At 40.3% G+C, this 26,414-nt stretch overlaps 1 protein-coding gene across 1 annotated transcript in view; it reads left to right on the forward strand.

Moving 5' to 3' along the window:
* Positions 1–4,182: 4,182 nt before the first annotated feature.
* LOC126195313 (iron-sulfur cluster assembly scaffold protein IscU) overlaps positions 4,183–26,414 on the forward strand; it is a 40,295-nt gene continuing 18,063 nt past the window's right edge. Inside the window, exons 1-3 of the mRNA XM_049933872.1 lie at positions 4,183–4,389; positions 4,477–4,701; positions 18,437–18,515. Coding sequence (XP_049789829.1) covers positions 4,297–4,389; positions 4,477–4,701; positions 18,437–18,515 — 397 coding nt within the window. The 5' untranslated portion in view covers positions 4,183–4,296. The remainder of the gene's footprint in view (positions 4,390–4,476; positions 4,702–18,436; positions 18,516–26,414) is intronic.

Here is a 26,414-nt window from a genome sequence, read left to right on the forward strand (position 1 = left end):
TGAGTCATTAAAAACATGTGAACAATTTTTAAAAAAAGAGAATAACAGTTTCTTGGTAGTGATGCGTATGAGGCAGCGTTGAATTTCGCATCCTTTTAAGTGAGGCAAGGCACCAACCATCTCACACATGAATAAACACTTCTAGTACCTTCACTCTAATAGGAAAAGAGACTGTAGCAATGAATGCTGATCTGGAACTAATAATGGTGAACTAACCATTCCCACGGCTGCTCAGGCTACTGGCAATGCATGTTATTTTTATACATTTCACTTGTACTAGTGTGAGATTGATGAGCTCTGTGTTGGCATTTTTGTATTTTTGGTGTATGGTATTCTTTGTGTATCGATTCTGAATGTCTGACAGTCCCTTCCCCTAAAACTTAGCCATAGCTATATAATTTGGTTTCCTGTAATAAAGTGAATATTGCTATGAGTGAAACATTTTATTTTACATTCAGCATTACTAAATGTAAGACAGTATACTTGATGATGTTGGACAGGGTGTGTAATTTTGTATCCCTCATTTGAAATAAACAGGGAATTTATGCTTAGAATACTTTAAAGGAATTGCATCACTCTGATTGTTGTTTTACTTCCCTTCCCCTGAATAATTTAATGACTGCTATTTTCCATCTCTTTGAAAAAGTACTTACTACTACAGTGGCATACATTATCTTCTTATTGAATTGTGATGTCGAAAAACGAATGCACATGTATCATTGCACAATAGTTGTGATCATATGGCAGCCATTTAGATGTGTGAGTGAAATAGAAACAAGTTGTTCTCACTAGATCTGGGGGTAGTTACCTACTGCTTTAAAAGTTAATGTACGAATAATCATAATTTTTACATGTTTCTTTTATCACCTTTATCCTTCACACGCTGCTTCAGAGCTACAGCATAGATGCTCATGGTTCCATGGTGTAAATCTAACAACATTCGGTCCATTTAGTACATCTGTGTACTTATGTCAAGAACAATTGCTCCCTCACTTTGATTTATAACATGGTGGATCTCTTGTTCTTACCACTTTCGAATTTGAACCTCATTTTGTTTGTCAAATACTGCATATTCTCGACAGAAAGACTTCCCGACGTTCTGTTAGCGCCCAAGTTAATCATCAGTGTTCAGAATCATCTTTCCCTATTCCTATAGTTATGCCTTTTCAGATTTACTGACCTGTGTGTAACCTCTTTTGATAGATACTGACGCAGACCGAGTAGGTCCCTGAGTAGCTGCGAGATTAGATTTCTTTAAAAAAAATGGTTCAAATGGCTCTGAGCACTAGGGGACTTAACTTCTGAGGTCGTCAGTCCCCTAGAACTCAGAACTACTTAAACCTAACTAACTTAAGGACATTACACACATCCATGCCCGAGGCAGGATTCGAACCTGCGACGGTAGTGAGCTATCTAGTGTAGATGCGCAATACTCTCTGTCTCTCTCTCTCTCTCTCTCTCTCTCTCTCTATTTCTCTCCAGATTGCCAGAACCGCTACCAGCATGGACATCTGATCACAAATGCTTACCTCGATCACCTCTAATCGGTATTAGATCTTTCTATATATTCAGATCTAACTCTATTGGTAATATGGTAATATGTTTCATACAGGTAAACGACATTCTCATTAATTAGCCCTTTCACTGCAAATCTATACTACATTTTTCGCAAAAAATCTATAAAGTTGAGCAAAGTTCGGAATTACTATTCTCTGTCAATATCCTGTATTTCTTCTAATCGATGGTTTTGACCGCAAGTCAATCGATTCTCAGTATTGTGTTGCATTTGCGTCCTTGTGAGTGACAACTATTGCGACTTAATCCGTCTTCTCATACTGACTTAATTGAACATCACTATATTGTGAACATTGTTCGAATTACACACACACACACACACACACACGTTACTAGAGTTCCTCAAGTATCCCACGAGACCCTGAAGAACACCATTACTTTATCAGTTCATCACCAACTCACAGGTAGGTTTGAAAGGATACGATCGATTTCCTTCCCCATCCTTGAAACATTCGAAGTGTGGGCTCCATCTCTAATGACCTCGATGAAGAACGGGCGTTAACCCTAATCTTTGCTTCAACTTCTTATGTATCTCTCTCGAGAGGCAGCGAAGACAAGATTAAACTTATTACAGTACACACAGCTGTATTTAAGCAGTCATTACTTGAATAGCTGATGTATTACTTCCTCTTCACATTTTACTTAAACTTTAATTTTTAGGATAATTTAGTAACATCTAGCTGTTCTAAAAACTGGCTTGCTGGCGCCATTAAGTTTTTATCCTATTTTTCCAAATCTAACCCAGATAGCACAGTAAGCCGGTTTCAAACTTGTTTCCAGCTGTAAAGTTCAAGTATATAAGCTTGATCAAAGCTGGAATATTCAGGCCTGTTAGCTGGATTCAAGCATGAAACAAACATCAAAGTTGGCAGAGTTCAAGCTATATTTCAAGCTTGACTTATCAAGCTTGGCTCCAGCTGTATCTACACACGTGGAATACAGCCTGGTATTTACAGCTTGTTTTAAGCTATATAAATATTAATCTGAATTTATTGAACCTAATTAATTAAATAAATATCAGAATGGAAATGGTGTGAAAAAATTATGAAGAAGTTTTAATTTATTTGTGCCACGTATTAGAGAGTTAGTTTAAAATGACCTCTTTTTGCTCAACAACTTGTAATATGTATTCTTAGCTGGTAATCCATTTCACTTTTATCCAGGCTCAATTTTTCTACGTAAAAGAATATGGTATTCCTTTACGTTACGTAATATTTAACATTTGTAACATTAACGCACCGAACTGTTTTCTAGTATAAAACAAACGTGTCAACAAACCACAACCATTAACGCGCGTCACAAAAGTAAAATGGCCGTAAATGTAACTTTACGTTACGTAATATTTAACATTTGTAACATTAACGTACCGAACTGTTTTCTAGTATAAAACAAACTTGTCAACAAACCACAACCATTAACGCGCGTCACAAAGGTAAAATGGCCGTAAACATAGCAAGGCTCAGAAAACCAAATAAAATAACATAAAACAGAACTGGAGACAGCCACACTCAAACCAAACTCCGCGCCGTCATGACGTCACACACAACACCCTTACGTCACGGCTTATAAACGCTTGTGGCGCTTCCCGTGGACGTCTATGGAAGCTATGCTGCGCGCGCATCTGCTGTACAGCCTTCCAGGGAAATTACAGTTTATTTCAAGCTTGGGAAAATTATTTTAATTCAAGCTACATTTTTACACCTTGATGTAAACTGTGTAACATGTTGATTTTTCAATCTTGAATTTTCAACTGAACCTAAACTCAATACCCACCTTGAAACAAGCTGTGTAACAGGTTGATTTTTCAATCTTGAATTTTCAACTGAACCTAAACTCAATATCCACCTTGAAATAAGCTTGAGTGCTAGCTGGGAAAAAGTGCATGTATCATCGTCCTCAGATACGTAACTTCTGACATTAGTGCTGCTACTCAGGAAACAGCTCTGAATAGCAATGTTAAGCTACATATTTGACAATATACCCATTAGGAGACTTCCAGTTTCACTTACGCATGTTCGTATAGTGATGTTGGCGCTGGAGAGCTGTAGGTTGTTACCTATTGCAAATTTATTAGCCAGATGTCATTGTCACTTCTAATCTCGTGTTGCCTAACGTTCTCTATCATTGGCGTACAAATTATTTCTTGTTTTATGCCCTGCACTGAAATCCTCCAGAGCCATAATGAAGTTGCATTCGGGTATCGAGTCGTAAATAAATTACTTGGCTATAGAATTTCTTCCGTAGTTCCTCTTCTTTGTCATTAGATAGAGAATGTTCCATTGTTGAAGGTGGTATTAAACCACTGGGCCACTACAGTACATAACATAAAAGTTTTTCTGCTTATTGATTACTGTTAGCGTTCTTTTGAACGTGAACCATGGAGAGTGAAAATAAACGTTTATCAACAAAAACTCATTTTCTTCTCAAACCCACGATGCCGTTACGAAAATAAAATGAGCGTAATTAAAGCGTCACAGAGTATATGAGTACTTCCATTAGATTCTGTTGAGCGACAGCAATCGCTGCTATCGGTCTGGTGCTGTAGTGCTAGTATTCGTGATATAGAAGGCAGCGGTATTATTGACTAAAAAACGAAATAATTTTATCTCTGGTACTGTATTGATGTTTAGTCTGTTCTGCAGCAGCTGAGAAGTACGCAGTTCTCGTGGTGCAACAGTAGAAAATTTTTGTGCAATAGAAGCGCAACGATAGTTGTGCAGTATGTCGTTGATCAGAGGGCTTTCAAAAACTTTGCGGCCGTCTCTCCTGAAAGTGCGGTGCACAAGTACCCCAGCATTGTATTATCATGAAAAAGTAAGATATTTAGGCCTACTGCGCAATACGAGCTTTCTAAGAAATGAAAATCGGAACTAGACTATTGTGTATCATTGGTTTTGACAGGTATTGGATCACTACGAAAACCCAAGAAATGTGGGATCACTGGACAAGAATGACAGCAGAGTTGGGACCGGGTTGGTTGGTGCTCCGGCGTGCGGTGATGTGATGAAACTTCAGATAAAAGTGGACGATAACGGAAAAATTATAGACGCCAAATTTAAAACATTTGGCTGCGGCTCAGCAATTGCTTCTAGCTCGTTGGCAACGGAATGGGTCAAGGGGAAAACTGTAAGTAAAAATTGAATTTTATGCACCATATGTAATGTTAGTGTACACTTTGACTTGTTCCACATCCTGAGGAGTCTGTGGAACTAAAGTGAATGAGAAGTTATTGTTATTGAAAAATACATTCCTGATAAAGTATGGGGGTGCATAGAGTGTGCCATAGTAGAGGACAGCAAGTTAGTTTTTTCATCCTAACAAATTTCAATACACGAATAACGTTCAGTGAAGCTTTTGTAGTTGTATATTTTATTGTAAACCACCATCTGTAGAGTCCTGTAGTATGACACATTTAATTTAAATACAATATACATTTAACTACAAATGGTCAGTAATCCTACCCAGCCTAGGTCTCTGGCTGCACTAAAGTTAAATGTTGAGGACATTGTTCCTGCGGAGTCTAGTGACAGTGCTACTAGGAGAAAGACTAACTATATTTGTCACTGGTCACATTGGCTCATTTTCAGAAGAATGTGCATCACGTGTTCCAAACCCTTCCAACTTCTTGTAGCATAGCCAAAGGTGTAGGTGATAGGTGACAAACTGGTTGTGCATTGGTGAAGCCAGTGAACGTGAAAACCAAATGAAGGTTGTGTTAACAAATTGGCTGGTATTACAGCCTACTGTTCATGTCTGTTCCATACACACAAGGGTGTTCTGGTATGTAGCTTTTACCCAGAAAAGCGCTGGACTAATTATTCAACAAGGTTTTTCCTCATACACACCTTGTGCTGAATAAATTCTATCATGGCGCACGGCCTTCAGGGATATGGAGCATGCCAAACTTACACTTAAATTGACAGAAGCACCCAATGCAGGCTACGTCTGTAAAAAGTGCTAGCAAATAATTAGAATCTACTCACATTTATGATTTCAATAATTGTGTGTGATTTTTCATAATTATTAATGGGTGCAATTGGCAGTAGTTGTAATTGATTGTAAATATATTATACATAAGCCTAGAGTACCCTATGGACCTTATTGTTGGTGGGGAGGGTTGTGTGCCTCAGCAATACAGATAGGCCAACCAAAACGCCCCCCCCCCCCCCCCCCCCCCCCTGCGGGTTCGGGGGTTAGAATAGGCCCACGGTATTCCTGCCTGTCGTAAGAGGCGACTAAAAGGAGACCCAAAAGTTTTGGGTTTATGTGATGGTCCCATCTCAGGTTTGACCTCCATCTTTCTAAATTCTTCCAAAGAGTGAGCCAATTGGGGAAGGGTGCCTTACATGGTGCACTGTATCTGTCGTGCGTTGAGAGCTTTAGCCGGCTTTGTTGTCTTTGCAATGCTGTCCCGCCCGTTTTCCATCTCTTGGGTGAGGTTCCAGCACTGCTGTGCTTCCAGCCTCGTGTCTTGATTGTGGTCGTCCTTCCCATCCTGATACTCCATGTGCCCCGCCTCTCATCCCCCTTGCTCGCTGGACTGTCCGATTCTGCAGAAGGAAAGGAAAATAATGGAATAAAAGACCCTGGACCGACTGACCTACACTGAGGCTAAGCGGAAATTTGAACGGCTTCATCCCGTGCGCATGACGTTTTCTTATGCCGCCACTGTCACTCCTGCTACAGTTCCATCAGCTACAACACTTGCAGTCAGCTCTGAGTCGACGGACGACTCCTGCCCCCTAGATGGTGGGGGGGCTTTTCCCTCCCTGTTGTTCCTGCATCACCTCCCTCGGGAGCAGCACCACCTCAGCCACTGGGGACACCGGTCCACACTTCCAGGCTGGAGAAGCGTAAGTCTTCTTCGGCTTCTCTTGCTAGGAAGGGATCCCTTGGGTCACTCCCTTCCCAGGTTCCTCACAGCAGACACCCACCAGTGGCTGAAGAAGCCACAGATCGCTGGTCGCAGGGCTTCGCAATCGTCTTCTGTCCCAGAGACTGACTCCAAGAAGCCCTCCCAGTGAGGGCAACCAAGGGAACAGTGCAAGAAAGTGAAATTGAGGACCCATAAGACCAAGGAACCTGCAGTGGCACCCCACTCCACCACTTCCCACAAGCTCTGAGGATGATGTAGAGATTCTGGTGTCCGCTGAGGACCTAGATCTCGCCGGATCCTCGGACGCAATGGATGTCACTCGCACGGGTACTAAATTGGTGGTAGCAGGTGACACAGTGGTGTCACGCCTTTCTCAGCCATGGACAATGTCATCCTCCAGTGGAAATGCGGCAATTTCTTCCACCATCTTGCCTAGCTCCGACAACTTCTCAGCCTTCACCCTTTCTTCTGCATTGCTCTTCAAGAAACTTGGTTTCCAGCTATGCGAACCCCCGCCCTCCGTGGCTATCGGGGTTATTATAAGAATTGGGCAGCTTATGAAAGGGTATCTGGTGGTGTCTGCATCTGTGTCCTTCTCTCTTCACAGCGAGTCTGTCCCTCTACAAACACCTTCAGAGGCTGTCGCTGTTCGGGTGTGGATGCCACAGGCTGTTACTGTCTGCAGTCTGTATCTTCCACCGGATGGTGATATCCCACAGCATGTCCTGGCTGCGCTGATAGCCCAACTGCCGCCACCTTTCCTGTTACTGGGCGACTTCAACGCCCATAACACTCTGTGGGGTGGGTCGGTGGCAACAGGTCGAAGTGCCACCGTTGAGAATGTATTGACACAACTCGACCTGTCCCTTTTAAACGATGGTGCCTTCACACATTTCAGTGTGGCGCATGGCACGTACTCCGCCATCGACCTTTCGATCTGCAGCCCTAGCCTCTTACTGTCTGCCCAATGGAGTGTGCATGACGAACTGTGTGGTAGTGACCACTTTCTGATCGTTCTGTCACTGCCACAGCGTCACTCTTCTGGGCGCCCTTGCAGATGGACTATGAATAAGGCTGACTGGGACTTGTTCTCCTCCATTGCCACTATTGAGCCTCTTTCTAATGCAGCCATTGATGCGGTGGTTCACTCGGTCACCACCGGCATTGTTACTGCCGCAGAATCTGCCATTCCCTGTTCTTCTGGGTCCCCTCAGTGGAGGACTGTGCCTTGGTGGTTGTCTGCCATTGCCGAGGTGATTAAAGATTGCAGGTGGGTGCTCCAGAGTCACAAGCGGCATCCCTCCTTAGACAACCTCATTGCCTTTAAAAGGCTCTGTGTGTGGGCCCGCCGCATCATTCGCCAACACAAGCAGGAGTACTGGGAATGGTGTGTCTCCACCATTGGCCTCCATATCTCTCCATTGCAGGTTTAGGCCAAGATTAGGCGCCTCTATGGCTATCTACATCAACATTTATACTCCGCAAGCCACCCAACGGTGTGTGGCGGAGGGCACTTCACGTGCCACTGTCATTACCTCCCTTTCCTGTTCCAGTCGCGTATGGTTCGTGGGAAGAACGACTGTCTGAAAGCCTCCGTGCGCGCTCTAATCTCTCTAATTTTACATTCGTGATCTCCTCGGGAGGTATAAGTAGGGGGAAGCAATATATTCGATACCTCATCCAGAAACGCACCCTCTCGAAACCTGGCGAGCAAGCTACACCGCGATGCAGAGCGCCTCTCTTGCAGGGTCTGCCACTTGAGTTTATTAAACATCTCCGTAACGCTATCACAGTTACCAAATAACCCTGTGACGAAACGCGCCGCTCTTCTTTGGATCTTCTCTATCTCCTCCGTCAACCCGATCTGGTAAGTTTCCCACACTGATGAGCAATACTCAAGTATAGGTCGAACGAGTGTTTTGTAAGCCACCTCCTTTGTTGATGGACTACATTTTCTAAGCACTCTCCCAATGAATCTCAACCTGGTACCCGCCTTACCAACAATTAATTTTATATGATCATTCCACTCCAAATCGTTCCGCATGCATACTCCCAGATATTTTACAGAAGTAACTGCTACCAGTGTTTGTTCCGCTATCATATAATCATACAATAAAGGATCCTTCTTTCTATGTATTCGCAATACATTACATTTGTCTATGTTCAGGGACAGTTGCCACTCCCTGCACCAAGTGCCTATCCGCTGCAGATCTTCCTGCATTTCGCTACAATTTTCTAATGCTGCAACTTCTCTGTATACTACAGCATCATCCGCGAAAAGCCGCATGGAACTTCCGACACTATCTACTAGGTCATTTATATATATTGTGAAAAGCAATGGTCCCATAACACTCACCTGTGGCACGCCAGAGGTTACTTTAACGTCTGTAGACGTCTTTCCATTGATAACAACATGCTGTGTTCTGTTTGCTAAAAACTCTTCAATCCAGCCACACAGCTGGTCTGATATTCCGTAGGCTCTTACTTTGTTTATCAGGCGACAGTGCGGAACTGTATTGAACGCCTTCCGGAAGTCAAGAAAAATAGCATCTACCTGGGAGCCTGTATCTAATATTTTCTGGGTCTCATGAACAAATAAAGCAAGTTGGGTCTCACACGATCGCTGTTTCCGGAATCCATGTTGATTCCTACATAGTAGATTCTGGGTTTCCAAAAACGACATGATACTCGAGCAAAAAATATGTTCTAAAATTCTACAACAGATTGATGTCAGAGATATAGGTCTATAGTTTTGCGCATCTGCTCGACGACCCTTCTTGAAGACTGGGACTACCTGTGCTCTTTTCCAATCATTTGGAACCCTCCGTTCCTCTAGAGACTTGCGGTACACGGCTGTTAGAAGACCCCTGTCAGCATCCCTGCGCTTTGCGTGAATGGAGCAGTTTGTACTGACTCAGACATAATTGCAAACCGCTTAGCAGACCATTTTGCTCTCAGTAACGCTTCTGTGAATTACCCACTGGCCTTCCGCTCCATTAAAGAGTGGTTGGAACGTTGGAGCCTTTCATTTCACACTCGCCAACCTGAATCCTACAATGTTCCATTCAGTGAGTGGGAATTCTACAGTGCCCTAGCCGCTTGCCCTGATACAGCTCCGGGGCCAGATCGCATCCACTGTCAGATGCTGAAACACCTCTCAGTGGACTGCCAGTGACACCTCCTCGACCTTTACAACTGGTCAAGGGTGAGTTTCCGTCGCAATGGCGGGAAGGCATTGTTATCCCCGTTTTGAAACCTGGCAAGAACCCATTGGCGGTGGCCAGCTTCCACCCGATTAGCCTCACCAACGTTCTTTGCAAGTTGCTCGAACGCATGGTGAGCCGGCGGTTTGGTTGGGCACTCGAGTCTCGGGGCTTTCTGGCTCTGTCTCGGGGTGGGTTCCGTAAAGGCTGCTCTGCCGCCGACAATCTGGTGGGCCTGGAGTCAGCCATCCGTATGGCCTTTGCCTGCCGTCAGCACCTCGTCGCTGTCTTTTTTGACATGCGGAAGGCGTATGATATGACATGGTGCCATCACATCCTCTCTACGCATCATGGTTGGGGTCAATGGGGTCCGCTGCCGATTTTCATATGAAACTTTGTCGCGCCGTACCTTCCGCGTGCAAGTTACGGCCTCCCATAGTTCCCCAAGAGCTCAGGAGAACAGGTACCACAGGGATCTGTCTAAAGTGTCTGCCTGTTTTTAACTGCAATTAACAGGCTCACTGCGGCGGTGGGAATGTCTGTCTCAGCTTCCTTGTATGCTGACGACTTCTGCCTCTACTATAGCTCCATTGGTCTAACAGCTGCTGAACGTCAGCTGCAGGGCGCTATCTGCAAGGCGCAATCTTGGGCTGTGGCACATGGCTTCCAGTTTTCGGCTGCCAAGACCTGCGTTATGCATTTCTGCCGGCGACACACAGTTCACTCTGAGCCGTGGCTTTATCTTGCCAGCGAACTTCTTGCTGTGATGGAGACACATCGGTTTTTGGGTGTGGTTTTTGATGCCTGGTTGACAGGCTCCCACATATTCGGCAGCTTAAACAGATGTGTTGGCGGCATCTTAATGGTCTGCGATGCTTGAACCACACCCACTGGGGTGCCGACCGATCTACCCTCTTACGGCTCTACCAGGCGTTAATCCAGTCCCGCCTGGATTATGGGAGCCTGGCTTATGGTTCAGCATCCCCTTCTGCGTTGTGGGTGCTGGACCCAATCCTTCACAATGGGATCCGACTTGCCACTGGAGCTTTCCGGACCAGCCCTGTGGACAGTATACTTGTGGAGGCAGCCCTCCACTGCGGTTCTCTCTCTCTCTCTCTCTCTCTCTCTCTCTCTCTCTCTCTCTCTCTGTGTGTGTGTGTGTGTGTGTGTGTGTGTGTGTGTGTGTGTGTGTGTGTGTGTGTGTGGTGGGGGGGGGGGGGGGGTTAACCCGTAATTATGCTTACACACAACAGTACAGTGCCATGTAGTGAATAAAGTCTTTGTTGAAAACCTAAAGACAGTGGTTGTTTTAAGTAACTTTTGAGAGTTGATGGGTGTTGTATAACATTTAAGGTTACTTAATGAGTCACACAGAGGTCATAGAGCGAAATAACACGTCTTAATTTCCAAAAAGTGTAATATTTGCTAAACAGGCCTATTTAACTACCACTGCAGAATGAAATGGTACTGTAACAGAGCTATCAGGCAATTGTTTTGATACATACAGAATTGAGGTCTACGTTTAGTTGAAGACTCTACAAAACTTTTGGTAGTTTATCGATTTTATAAAAGACATTTGTGAGCTGTTTGCTCTTCCCTGTCAAACTCGGATGAATGCTCTCACTGTTAAAAGAACTTTTATCTGTAACCAAGATGGGGGAAGGACATAAGGGATAACTGCAGATTGTGGTACCAACTGTCAGCTTTAAACTGTGACATTGTCAAAGTGACAGCTACTTCATTCTTATACAGTGTGGTAACTGTGACTGCACACACTAAACAGATCTAATTGCAGAGTATGTGAAGTGTTAAGTTCACGGAGAAGGTGTGGGACTGACCAAAGTTCCAGCACTTCGGATCAGGGACCAGTGTTTGTGGCATTGTCGGTGGTAAGTATGGCATTCTATTTAGAGGGGCTCCTGGTTTGAGAATTATAAGCTGGCCATTAGGGAGACTGTAGTAATAACATACTGTTTTTGCTGTTGCTCGTGGTTTGTTTTATTATTTCAAAGTTGTGAATAATATTTCTTGTTTTTACTTTTTTATTTGGGTATTGTGTGTAGGTGGGTAATAGACATATACAACAACAAAAAAATTGCAGAAATAACATGAAACTAATGGGACAGCCACCGGAATTATGGGGTTTTGGGTGGGACAAACTAAATGTACGTCAATCCTAATAATGAGGACATACCAAAACAAATAGCTATGCAAAAATCAAACAAACAAAATACATTCAATGAAACCTCAAAGCAAAACCTAGAAAAAGCTGTATTGGAAATTTTACTTGACATATATAGCTGAAGCGAAATCTAAGCTACCACAAAACTACACACTGCTCAACAAATCTGGTGTTGAGCACTTAGCTTGACCTGAATTGAAGTAGGTGGTACCCCAGCACCGAAACTCACTCATATACGTAATATCAAAAACTTCAACTCACGAATGTAGTCAAAGAAACTCCATGTTATCTACCAATCACAATTCAACATCATTATCTTCTACTAACAACACAATCAAAAAATTCAAAAAAAGATTGCATCAACACCAGTTTTGAAAGACAAGAAACACGCTATTATGCCCACAAATACACTTACCGTCCTTGATACTAGAGGAAGAGAAAGACGAAGAAAACCATACCAACAACCAAATTCAGCTCACACACACACACACACACACACACACACACACACTGGGAAACAAAATAAAAACCAAGTCTTCTATTCCTCTCAAACCCAACCCCCTTCCCTTCCTAAAACCCCCACCCTCCCAAGTAAATAACAATTCTAAACACAACACTCAAATAAAATTAAAAAAATAACACCATTCACACCCTCAAAATAAAAACAAACTTAAGCAATAGCAAAAATAGTAAGTCAACAACAAAATCTAATGACTGGCCTAGATTTTTCAAAACTGGAACCCTTCCAGATCGAACCCCATACATTTTCCTTCTGACAACAGCACATGCTCTGGTCCCTGGTCTGAGATTCAGCAACTTTGGTCAATCCCACATGTTCTCCACAAACTTCACACTTTACGTACTTGGCAATTAGATTGCGCAACTGTAGGAATGTAATCGTGGTCAGCATGTCATCCCCCACTGCAGCATGCAATGACCTACTCGTGAAATCCATTGTCATATCCATAACTAACAAAATTATGTTTCCAACTACAAACAACACACAACACTAATAATTCCAAACCTGAAAACAGATCTGTTGCCCTTAACAGTCAACATCAAAATAATGTGGTACAAAGTCATTACAAACACTTTCAATGTTATTCTTACAAACAGCACTAAGTCAGTCCAGTGACTCACAAACAACTTAGAAACACTAGAGAATGCCACCACTTACTCTAGTACATCCTCGGTAACCATGATAAATTTCAAATACACTGGCCACCGTGATGTTGCATTGCATAAAACAATTACGTCACCGGTTGAAGCAGATGGGTGATACTGCAAACTCTGGTTTTTGATTTTGCATGAGGCGTAAGAGTGCTGCAGGGTCACTGTTACACTTGCTGCACAGGCCAAAGATATTGAGAGGGAAATCTCCATGATGCCTTACACATACTTCATTTTAACTGTAAACTATAAGTAACTGTTTTTTGTGGGAAAGCTTATCAGAAAAGTAATAATCCTTGTACATTAGCTCAACTGAGTAAAATGTAATATAAATGAACTAGTATATTTTGGCAGAGGTAACTGGACTGCATTTTTGACCGTAGTAATGAAGAAAAAATTGTAATTAAATTTTTTTCAGAGTTAACTGCCTTTTCTCGGGTTAAGCGTGCTATCGAAACAAAAACATCAGGAAAGTGAACCTTTATAAACACTAGTGCGAAATAATTTGAATTTTGTTCTGCTATGAATAATTTGTTCAAGGGGCAGAAGTCAGTGACCATGTTAATGGAGAATGTTGCTTTGCCAGACTCGTAGAATAACCTGGAACTGAATGAAATGTAAAGTCCAGCCACCTGTGTTTCTATAATTTGTTTTGTAATTGTAGCTTGTATTGCAACTATGTAATGATTTCACATGAAAGGAAGTAGTGAAGGGTGTAATATAATGTATCAGTTGTGGCCAGTGTCTGCCATTTGGATAGCATTTGTTGGCTTCACCAACTCTCAACCAAACAGTCAACTTTGTCACTTCCTAATACAGAGTGTCTCAGGAGGAATGGTCAGTATTCAGCGATGTGACAGGAGCAATCATTGAAAGTGAAAAAGTATAGTAAACATGGCTCCAAATTGCATATCTTAAGAACTCTTTGATACTGTAAAATGTATCTCTTCTACTGCAAATTTTTGCTTTCCATGTTTTGGAAACAGACAGTATAAATAAAACCAAAAAGAAACAGTAAATATAGGTTCTAAAATGTATACCTTAAGAGTAGAGATCAGAAATGCGCTCCATATACCCACTTTAAACTTGCCAGTGAGTCCTGTGACATTTCCAAACTCATCATCTACCGGTGCCAGTAGACTCGGCTCATGAGTCTCTTCCACAGCTCATTTGTCACTGGAGTGTGTTGTCAGGTGCAAGTGGACTCAGCTCATTCAGAAAGGAGAGTGAGTACACCAGTTCACAGGTATAAGTTCAAGTTGAAATGTCACAAAATGTTCAACTGCGTAAATGACAGAAGCAAGTTATGTACAAATATAATGAGTGGTCAGTTAGCAGTGAATTTCATCCTATTTACACATACGTTTATATAAATAAAACTTATTTGAAGCAATCTCTGCCTCCAATAGGCAACACAAATGTCTGTTTCCGAGCTTCCATGAAACAGCAATGTGCACTATGGAGCTAATAATCAGTTAAATACTTCGTGTTATTTATACTGAGATTGCTGTTAGTATTGAGAAGTCAAACTACAGCCATATCTCTCATTTTTTAAACAATCACGATCAACATATTGCAGGAATGTACACCACAGCGACACAGCGGAGATAAGCAACAGTGTAGTGAAGGCGAGAGCCTAGTATACTGTACAGTTGGCAACAAACATCTCCCGACTGCGGCCAAATGCTACCAATCAGTAGGCAAGTTATACCTGGAGGTGGCGAAAGTCATGGGATAGTGGTATGCACATCTAAAGATGGCTGTAGTATCGGGTAAGCAAGGTATTAAAGGGCAGTGTGTTGGAAGAGCTGTCTTTTGTTTGCAGTTGATTCATGTGAAAATGTTTCTGGTATGATTATGGCAACATGGTGGGAATTAGCAGACTTTGAATATGGAATTGCAGTTGGAGCTGGCCGCATGCGTAATTCCATTTTGGAAATTGTTGCGATATTCAATATTCAGAGATTCACAGTGTCCAGAGTGTCCTGAGAATACTACACTACATGCACTACCTGTCTCCTGTCACCGTGGACAATGCAGTGGCCAATGGCCTTCACTTAATGACCGAGAATAGTGGCATTTGTGTAGAGTTGTCAATGCTAACACGCAAGCAACACTGCTTCATATACCAGCAGAAATCAATGTGGGACATACGATGAACATATCCAATAGGACATTGAGGCGAAATTTGGCATTAGTGGGCTATGGTAGCAGAGAACTGTCAAGAGTGCCTTTACTAACAGTAAGTCATCACCAGTAGCACCTCTCCTGCACTTGTGGCCATATCAGTTGGACACTAGATGACTGGAAAACTGTTACCTGATAAGATGAGTCCCGATTTCAGTTCGTGAGAGCTGATGGTGGGGTTAGTGTGTGGCACAGACCCCACAAAGCCATGGACCCAAGTTGCCAACAAGGCACAGTGCAAGCTTGTGGTGGCTCCCTAATGGTGTGGGCTCTGTTTAAATGGAATGGACTGTGTCCTTTGGTCTAACTTAACCAATAATTGACTGCAAATGGTTATGTTTGGCTACTTGGAGACCATTTGCAGTCATTCATGGACTTCATGTTCCCCAAACAACAATGGAATTTTTATGTATGACAGTCCACCATGTTACTGGGCCACAGTTGTTGGCGATTGCTTTGAAGAACATTCTGGACAATTCAAGCATATAGTTTGTCTATCTGGATCACCAGACATGAATCCCAGTGAACATCACCAGACATGAATCCCAGTGAACATTTTCAGTTTGTGCACAAAATCCTGCAGTGGACTTCCAGTTACTTATTGATTCCTTGCCACATCAAGTTGCTGCACTGCACCAGACAAAAGGAGGTCCAACACAATATTGGGAGGTATCCCACTACTTTCGTCACCATGGTGTACTCCTCGCTTAGTAATATGTTTGTGAAAAGTGAGTGCAGCTAAACACAGGAAAACATAACACTTCCATGGTGAGACGAGAGAGACGTTTTTTGTTACAATACATGAAGATAAGTGTATATGTTTGATATGTAATGCTACTTTAGCCATACCTAAAAAGGAATATATTGAATGCGATTTTAGGACAGTTGACTTGAGTCAGAAGCAGCTGTTGGTAGTGAGTCGAGGAGGACGAAACTTTCTAATTGTAAAAGTAATATACAATCACAGCTGATGTTTTTTGTAATGTCTCTTTCATCAAACATAGCATCATTTTGTGTATCAGAAGTACTGATGAAACATGGAAAACCATTAGGTGGTGGCATATTTGATAAGGAGTGCTTTCTGGCAGCTAGTGGGTCCTTGTATTCCACATAAAAAAAAAAAAAAAGAATCATAGATAATATCAAGATGGAGTATTTCATATAAAGTTCGAATTTTTGTGAGACTGATGTGGTCAGATATCACTGTAAAAGACGACTTACTTACAGTTTTCATCTTTAAAAACACTGCAAGAGCAGAAGATTTTTAAAAAAGCTTTCATTTCTGAGTATGATTTGCCAGTTCAAAAATGTGTATGTATTACTACAGACAGTGTGTCTTGTGTATATGCCTTTCTTTAAGTATCATTGTTTCATGCGTCAGCAAGTACTTAGTGGACGTGTTTTGAAAATTACGTATTAATGTTGGCACAAAAATTGAGAATTCAGTTCGCTCACAATCACCACAGAGAAGAAAATTTAAAGTGCTATTAGAAGAATTAGATAGCCAGTATGAAGAGCTGCTATCACACACTGAAGTTAGATGGCTGAGTGGAGGGATAATTTAGAGAACTTCTGCCTGTGATAAGGCCTTTTGTGTTTGAAAGAGAGGAAGAGTACTTGCAACCGTATGATTTGAGCTGGTTAGGTCTTGGCATGTGTAACTGATAAGGCAGTTGAACAAAGACCTTAAAGGAAAAAAGCCAAACCATCAGTACTCTTTAAGTCTTCTGCAAAGTGTTTGACAGTTACAGAAATTAAATGTGAAACTCTTTCTTCAGATGCTGTCTGATCAAGAAAAACCTTTGGATCAAAAAACTGTATCCTGACAGCATGGAAAACAGTTGTTGAAACCCGATTTTCAGATTTCAAGGCAATGGAACCTGTCCAGTTTTCCAAAAAGAAAGAAAAGAAGAAGGATTTTTAAGATATTTCAAGTAAAAATTTTCTCTTGTAGAGAGACTGAACATACAGACGAAATAATTCTATTTAAATGTGACATTCCTTTAAAGTCAGAATACAGTGAAGATTACTCGTGGAAATTAGGGAGTGTAAAAACCTACTCTAACATTGTAAGAGTGATAGCATATGTTTGATCACTTTTTTGGATTCATTTTTCGGATCAGCATCTCTCTGTGACACAATGATGAACATAGTGAAATCTAGGTGTCCTCTTTGACTGTACTAGTTAGGCTCTGATAAATTTTTCGCCAGTTTATTACAAACTTGATAATGATAGGCAAAACCAAGTATCTCACTCAGATTTTGTCAACATTTGATAGTGCACATTTTAGTTTTTTTCACATGTGTAATATGTTGAAAATTTAGTAGTATGTATGCAACTTTTAATAGAGAGAAAATTATCTTTTATTATTTTGTGTAATTAAAGTGGTTAATTTTGGCTACAGTATTATTTTGTGCTTAAACCTGTATGATTAAGTCAGTAGATCTCTAAATGGACTGAAGACATGTAGTAGATCTCAAGTCTAAAAAGATTGAGCATCCCTTCTCTAGAGGTAGTTGCACCATTGACAAAGTTAAGTGTTAGTAATACTAGAACACAATATTCATTACTTCAACAAAAAGAAACCCACTTCATTAACGTAACATTTTCAATGTATCTTTTGCACTACGATCCTCACTGATAATGCTCATCGAAATGATGATATCTATCCCAGAAATCACCTCCCAGGTTGAATTCACTTGCCACTTTCGTATCTGGCTGAAACACTGCTGCCAAAGAGAATCAGCACTGTGAAAGAGAGATTGTTCCTGAAAAATGCTGTTGGTAATTCTAGACATTAGTATTTCTGGTAGATTGCAGTAAAATTCTTCTGCCTTTTTTTTGTACTTCCTAAAGTTCATTAAGACTTAAGTGATATGGTGCCAATGGACATACAAAGGGTGTTGCCTCAGACCGTACACAGATGAAATGCTGCCTGTAGAAATCCACTTTGCCACAGTTTGTCAAAAGAAGACACCAGTGCAACATAGATACCTGTTAAAGTCGAGTTAATATTTGTGCTTTATGGAATACGTTTCTAACTAGTAATGAGAACTCCTGTGCTTTGTGCCGACTCTTACTTCGATTCTTTAAAATGATTGTGCAGAATATGACTGGTTGCCTTTTTAGTATGGTGTGACATACTTCATGTCTATAATTTTAAAATTTGGATTACTATTATGGCAAAAGAATTATATTAACTCAGAAATGCTGCAGATTGAAATGGATAATTATTATTTCAGTTGGATGAAGCTCTGAAGCTGAAGAACACAGACATTGCCAAGGAATTACGCCTTCCGCCTGTTAAACTACATTGTTCAAGTAAGTGAATTCGTGTTTTAACACTAATTTTTTTTATTTACTTCGATGTGTAACTTTTCATATCAATACACGTTTAGGAAATAAAGGGAATTTTATGTCTGGTTCATTCTCTTTCCTTTTCCGCGGTCTCTATTGACAATTCCTTAAGGAAAGAACACCTGCCATTATGATATGACATATTTGATAAAACATTATTGCTAAAGTTCTCAGTTGTTTAAATGCAGCTGAACATAGTGAAGATGACTATACAACCCATCAGCTTTGACAAGTGACGCTATCGATTGAGTGATTATTCAGCAGCACTACGTGACTGATTTGGTGTCATACAATGACACTTACTAGTGTCAAGAGCAAATCTTGAACCTAAAGCTAATCCTAAGACATCGGAGAATTTGTAATAAAAATTTAGTCTGCACATTTGTTGAATGAAAAAAGATCTGTGACTCAGTTTACTGAGAGTCGCTCTTCAAAACCTTAAATTAACAAGATCTAGATCAATCATAAAACAGGCACTGACTGACAGAGTCCAAAATTAAATTTATGGGGGTACTCTTAGGTCCTTTCAAAATAAAATAGGGAGCAAGAGAAGCAGATGGACTGCCTCAATTACTTTTCAACTGCGTCCTTGAGAAAGTGTTAAAAGAATGGTGCAAACAAAAATCAGTTGTCAAAACTGACCAACCAATCACTTTAGGCAGAGGCAAGTTATCTATAGATTACCTAGCATTTGCAGATTTAGAAACATTAATTTGACACTTTATGAGTCCAAATACTTTGTGAGTACTAATGGGCTTATTTGCAAATAATAATAACAACAACAACAATTAAAGTTGTGGGACTGCTGTTATTAATCAAGCATACTACGAGGGTGATTTGAAAAGTTCTCAGTATGAAATAGAAAAAAATACTGACATCACTGAAACTTTTTTTTTATTATTATTTTTCAGTTTAGTCTCTTTGTAGATTAATGTACTTGGTCCAACGATGTTCCAGTGCCTTGATCTCATCTCAAAAATGAGTTTCCTTCAGGCCTGCAAAATATTTGTCAACTCTGGCTATCACTCCTTCGTTTGAAGTGAATCTTCATCCACAAAGAAAAATTTTCACTTTTGGGAAGAGATGGAAGTCTGATGGAACCATATCAGGTGAATTAGGGGGGTGCGGCAATAATTTATACCTCTTTGTGTGTAATTTTTCTATGATTGTGGCAGCATTTGAAGCACTTGCCACATGTTTTTGATCCAGCATCAAGAGTTGTGGCTCCCATCTTGCAGATAATTTTTCATTTCTAATTCTTCCGTTAAAATGTGATATAACCTTTTAGATGACATCTGGCAAACATGAGCAATTTCATGCACTTTCAATCGGCGATCCTCCATGACCATTTTGTGCACTTTTGCAATGATTTCTGGAGTAGTGACACATCTTGGCCGACCAGTGCGCAGATCATCATCTAACCTCTTCCGATCAAATTTAAATTCATTTGTCCACTTGCAAACAGTTGAATACGAAGGAGCAGAGTCCCCCAGTGTATTCTGGAAATCAGCATGAATGTCCTTTGCTTTCATACCTTTCTTTACGAAGTACTTAATCACTGATCGAATCTCAAGATTTTATTTTTCCATCTTCACAAATCACTATGTGGGAACAACAGAGCCACGCCACCGCCACAGCTCTCTTCCAAGAGCTCTGACGTGGCATGCGTTTACAGGCAATAATTCAATGAATACCACGTGAACAACACGTGCTAGTGCTGACCTCTAGTGATGATTCTGAGAACTTTCCAAACCACCCTTCTAAATACTCGAAATATTTGACAACTTTGGGAAAATAAGTGTTTTCTGTGGTGATGTAAGTATTACTATGAAATGTGCCATCATATAAAATTTGTAGGCTTAGACAGTTCAAAACCACCTTCCAACCTAACCTGACCTTGGGCTACACTACATATCAGTTTGTCACTACAGTCATAATTTGAAAAAAGTAATGCCAATGATGTCACTGCTCAAAGCTAAACAGTTTTATTGTGAAGTTCACTACATCCTCTTAGACTAATGAAATCAACCAATATGTTAATAATAAACTAAAGTATCTTGAAGTGGAAATAACTGAATTCTGTAAGTTCTAACATTACAGCTTGCTTACAGTACATCATATAAAACAAATGTAAAGACTAGTCTCCTTCTGTGGGAACATCAGTCTACAAATGGCAAGTAGCCGGTATGGTAATACATGCACAAAAAATTGTAATTGTGTCAGTGTATCGAATTCCAGGATCTGATGAAATAATATTTATGGAAAAAATTAACACACTAATTTTGCAGTTGTCCAAATGTAAACAACATAAAATTATAATTTTAAGTAATATTAACATAGATATAAGGGCAAAGAAGAAAAATGTTATCTATATGGTTCATTCTTTGAAGTCATTGAACTATTATTGTCTTAATGAAAAGCCCACCAGACAGAATGAATGTCTTGATAACATAATTAGTAATGTATATAAAGATACTCTTGAATGTGACATAATAGAATTAGGAATAGCAGATCTTGCAGGACTATGGCTTCAAATAGAAAATTCAAAACTCAACACTAAAGAATGACAAATGACACACAGACTTCTAGGAGAATCCAATGTAAACAACGTGATTAATGAGTTACAGGAAATTGATTGGTCTCATAAAATTAATAATAATAAGACAATTGATAACTGCTTTACTATTTTCCTCACAGAAATTAAGCACATTGTAGAAAAGACTTGGCCCACTGTAACAAAAAGACAGCATCCTAGTAATACACATAAGCAATGTCCTCCTAACAAGTGGTACACTCCAAAACTTAACAAACTTAGGATACTACTTCTAATTCTGAAGGATAAGTCTAATGAAAGTGATAAAGACAAGGCAAATTACATAAATATGAGAAAACTTTACTAATCAGAAATAAAAGGGGCTAAGTACAATGCAAACGATGAATACATTTTGAATTCCAAAAATAAATGTAAAGCAGCCTGGAATGTTGTAAAACAGGAAATTAATAACATCAGTAAAGAAAAAAACATCCATATAGCCTGTGATACACTCAATGATTATTTTGTAAATAGTGCCACTACCACTCCACTCAATAATTCTACCATAGATGCAGAAGCACTACTCATCCATACAAAACAGACTAGTGAGAAATTTACTTGGACCCCTATCACCCTAAATGACATTTGCAAATCGATAAACAAACTAACCATTTCCAAAACAGAAGATTGTTATGGACTCAGTAATTCCATCATAAAGCGTATAGCAAAGGAAATCAAAATGCCTCTTCTCTCTCTGTCAGAGTACTAGATGAAGGAATTTTTCCAGAATGTCTTAAGCTCACAGTTACACTACCTGTGTTTAAAAAAGGTGATAAAAACCTCTCAAACAACTACAGACCCATATCAATAGTACCAATCATATCCAAAATAATAGAAAATTGCATGCATATGCAGCTATACAGCTATTTTGAAAGCAACAAACTATTAAATGAACAGCAGTTTGGATTAAGGTCTCACCTGTCAACTGTAAAAGCAATTGAAGCTTTGGTGAACACTGTACATGAAGCATATGAAAAGGGGCTGCATATATCTGGAACACTTATTGATTTAAGCAAAACATTTGATTCAGTGTCTCATGACATAATCATTAAAAAGTTAGAATACTATGGCATTGAAGATATACCGTATTTACTTGAATCTAAGCCGCACCTGAAAAATGAGACTCGACATAAAGGAAAAAATAATTTCCTGAATCTAAGCCGCAGCTGAAATTTGAGACTCGAAATTCAAGGGGAGAGAAAAGTTTTAGGCCGCACCTCCAAATCGAAACAAAGTTGGTCCATTGTAATATGAGACAGAATTCAGGTTGAATGAATGACGATACAGCTACAGTAGTTTGGTTCGAGCCGTAAGCTTAGCTGTTAAGCTTTACCAGGTAGCCATTGCTATGCGTCAGGCGCTCCGTCCTTATTTATGCGGGTACCCTTCGTTTTTCACGTGCTTCGTCTGGTTTGAATTGACTGCTTATTTTTCCCAGATCTGATAATTGCTGTTCTCTTTGTTATAGGTGTTTTCGTCACTCTAAGCTGAAAATGCATTACTGTACTGTGTCGTGCATTGTTTGTCGCATTCCAATAATGAATGTTCACGACCTGTCGCCGCTCGCGGCATGGTTTGCTTTTGTGCGTGCTACCGCCGCTTAAAAAAAGAGAGAGAGAGAGAGAGAGAGAGAGAGAGAGAGAGAGAGAGAGAGAGAGAGAGAGTAATTGTCTCAGTAGCGAAACAATGGCAAGAGACTGCTATTTGTTGTTATTTACACTGCTGCTTTCTTTGATAATGATCAACAAGAACCAAATAATAAACTGCGTATGATAGATGATGTTCTGAACGAGAGTTTAGCGAAAATTTTTCTCCGTTTGAAAATCTTTGCAGACGCCTCTTTAGTACATTATTTTCTGCACAGAAATTAGAGTAATCTTAGATTTAAAAATCTAGTCAATTGCCGTGCTTCATTTCTGACTGTATCACTATTAGGCATAAGAATAATACGAATATGAACATGAAATATGTGTATACTTCCGCGTTTGTGTTGTCTCACTCTAGTTTCGTAGTTTATTAGGCAGACAGGATTTAAATGAGATAGCAGCAGACACGAAAGAATACATGGCAACATGTTTATATTCTTATTATTCTTATGGTGAACAGAATACTGCATGTGATTCAGAATTCACAAAAGTTCCCATTAGCAACCATCTCTTCTCACAGGTAGAAAAAAAATCAGAATGTAGAATTGGCCATACTGACAAACATCGCAAACGGTCTTGCCAGTCGGGTTTTCGTAGTACATTGAAAAGCTGCTACATTCGAAGATGAACAATACAGAATTTGTATTTACTTCGTTGGATAATGTATGAAAATGCAGTGGTCGAAATCCGGGGCGGAGAAAAAAGCTCGTCTTCCACCTTTTTTTTTTTTTAATTTATTTACTGACGCAGAGGTTTTGGCGCCAGTATTTATCTTTGTGCCTGTAAAGCATGCCTGTGTAGCGCTACATATATTCGACGGCAGAAGTTAGTTGTGGCAGCACCTACCAACATATTTCAGAACTTCCGCTTACTTTGCACTCGATTCTAAGCCGCAGGCCGTTTTTTGGATTACAAAAACCGGAAGAAAAGTGCGGCTTATATTCGAGTAAATACGGTACCACTCACCTTATTCAAATCTTATTTAAGCAATAGGTTACAGCTAGTATATGCAAATAAACAGAGATCAGCAATACTCCCTATAAAAAGAGGAATACACCAAGGCTCAGTACTTGGGCCTTTCCTGTTCATCGTCTATATTAACGATTTCTCGAATTATGTACCATGTAAGAATATACTGTATGGTAATGATATAACACTAATAACCTCAGGTGACAATTTACAAACTGTGCTGGATAACAACAGAGAAATAATGCAAACGACTAGTCACTGGTGTCAGGCCAATCAACTGTGCATAAACAGTACAAAAACAGAAGAAATAATTTTTAATCTAAAAGCTACAAAAAGTAAAAATAAAGCAGTGAAACTACTTGGATTGCACATAGACCAAAAACTCTCCTGGAGAAGAACACACCAATAACCTGTGCAGCAAACTAGCCCGTGTACTTTTTTTACTGTACAAATTGAGAAACAGTGTGAGCAAACAGCTGTTACTCCACTCATATTTTGCTTTCTTCCATTCCCATCTGGATTATGGAAGTTTGCTCTGGGTAATTCTTCAGGGGCTAAATGTATTTTCAGATGGTAAAAGAAGGCCATCACATGTATACTAGGATTAGCACCCAGAGATTCCTGCAGAAACCACTTTAAATATCTCAGTCTAATGACAGTACCTAGCATGTACATATATAACTGTTTAATGTATGCTAAAGAAAATCTAGGTAAATTCAGCACGAGATGTGATGTACACACACACAATACCAGAAATAGTCGCTTGTTGGATTTTCCGTTTTCGAGGCTAGCTGTTGTCCATAATAACTATAAACATTTGGGCATAAAATTTTGTAATAAGTTACCATACTCAGCTTGTACAGCCCCATTTAATAAATTCAAGAGTGTATTGCAAAATTGGTTAAAATGCAGTGAAGTCTATACAATTGAAGAATTCTTAGGAAATACTCATTATAATATAAGCTTTTAATAAGTGATAAAGAAATGTTTTCAATTCTAAAATAAGCTAAAAAATTCTGTGTATGTACGTGTTTATTGTGCTTAACTGTAGTCCATTGTAAACTTTGACGAAGCCAATTGTATGAAAAATACTGAAAGGCGAATAAAAATATTCTATTCTATTCTGTTCATACGCTACTCTTGCCACCCTTGGTGATTCCAAATGGCAAGCATCATAGAAACTTGGTCTAGGCTGCTGAGATAGGGAGTATTGTACAAACATAAGAAAAACACTCTATAAATATGCTGGTGGAGGGGTTGGAAAAACCATCAGTAGCTGACAGCATTTGAAGCACTTGCCACACTCTGGTTGCTTAAGGCTTGCTTATGTATGTGTATCTATATCTAAAAACAAAGATGATGCAACTTACCAAACGAAAGCGTTGGTATGTTGATACACACAAACACCCACACAAAATTCAAGCTTTCACAACCCACGGTTGCTTCATCAGGAAAGAGGGAAGGAGAGGGAAAGATGAAAGAATGCGGGTTTTAAGGGAGAGGGTAAGGATTCATTCCAATCGCAGGAGTGGAAAGACTTACCTTAGGGGGGAAAAAAGGACAGGTATACTCTCTCTCTCTCTCTCTCTCTCTCTCTCTCTCTCTCTCTCTCTCTCTCTCTCTCTCGCGCGCGCGCGTGTATACCTGTCCTTTTTTTCCCCCTAAGGTAAGTCTTTCCGCTCCCGGGATTGGAATGACTCCTTACCCTCTCCCTTAAAACCAACATCCTTTCGTCTTTCCCTCTCCTTCCCTCTTTCCTGATGAAGCAACCATGGGTTGCGGAAGCTTGAATTTTGTGTGTGTGTGTGTTTGTGTGTGTGTGTGTGTGTGTGTGTGTGTGTGTGTGTGTTTGTGTGTCTATCAACATACCAATGCTTTCGTTTGGTAAGTTACATCATCTTTGTTTTTAGATATGTTTTTCCCATGTGGAATGTTTCCCTCTATTATATTCATATCATTAATGTGTCTATATCTAAATTGACTTCTGATTCCCTAGCTTACTTTGGGACGAAAATGGCACTCAATAATTGTACCAAAGGCACTCCCAGTAAGTTAGATGGTCACCTGATGATCACTCCCAAATGACAAAGCGAGTACAGGTGGGTAGTCTTCCAGAGCAAACTGAAGTACAGTGTGACAAAATGTGTACAGTCAGAGTATGTTGTTAATTTGAAAAAAAGGAAAGGATGGTTGAAAATTTCCCTATCAGGGGGCTCGAGACTGTTTTGTGAGTACATATGTGGTGAGTGTGGGCCCCAAGCTCAGTCTCCATCTCTGACTATCTTTACTTCTTCTACTATAGAACTCAGCATGACAATTCTTCATGTTGACCTGGCTATTTCTGCAGTTTGTCGTACTATGGCACAAACAACAGCATGATCACAATTACTTAAAGTTCATACTTCTTCCACATACATGTGAACAACAGTTAAAAACATAGACACAAATATAGAAACAATCCAGGTGCTGATACAAGCAGTTGCTGAGGGTGAGTGCGTGCTTACGAAAAGGAGGGTTCCTGCAGATGGCACGGTGGATGCTGTGTCATGTGCAAGATTCAAATGGCCCACCACAGGCAGATTATGGTGGTGGTCCATGCAGGTGCCATTGATGGAATATTCAAAGTGTAGCATGTCAGTGGCCTGGTCTCAAGTA

Source organism: Schistocerca nitens, chromosome 7 (genome assembly GCF_023898315.1).
Source record: "Schistocerca nitens isolate TAMUIC-IGC-003100 chromosome 7, iqSchNite1.1, whole genome shotgun sequence".
NCBI classification, from domain to species: Eukaryota; Metazoa; Arthropoda; class Insecta; order Orthoptera; family Acrididae; genus Schistocerca; species Schistocerca nitens.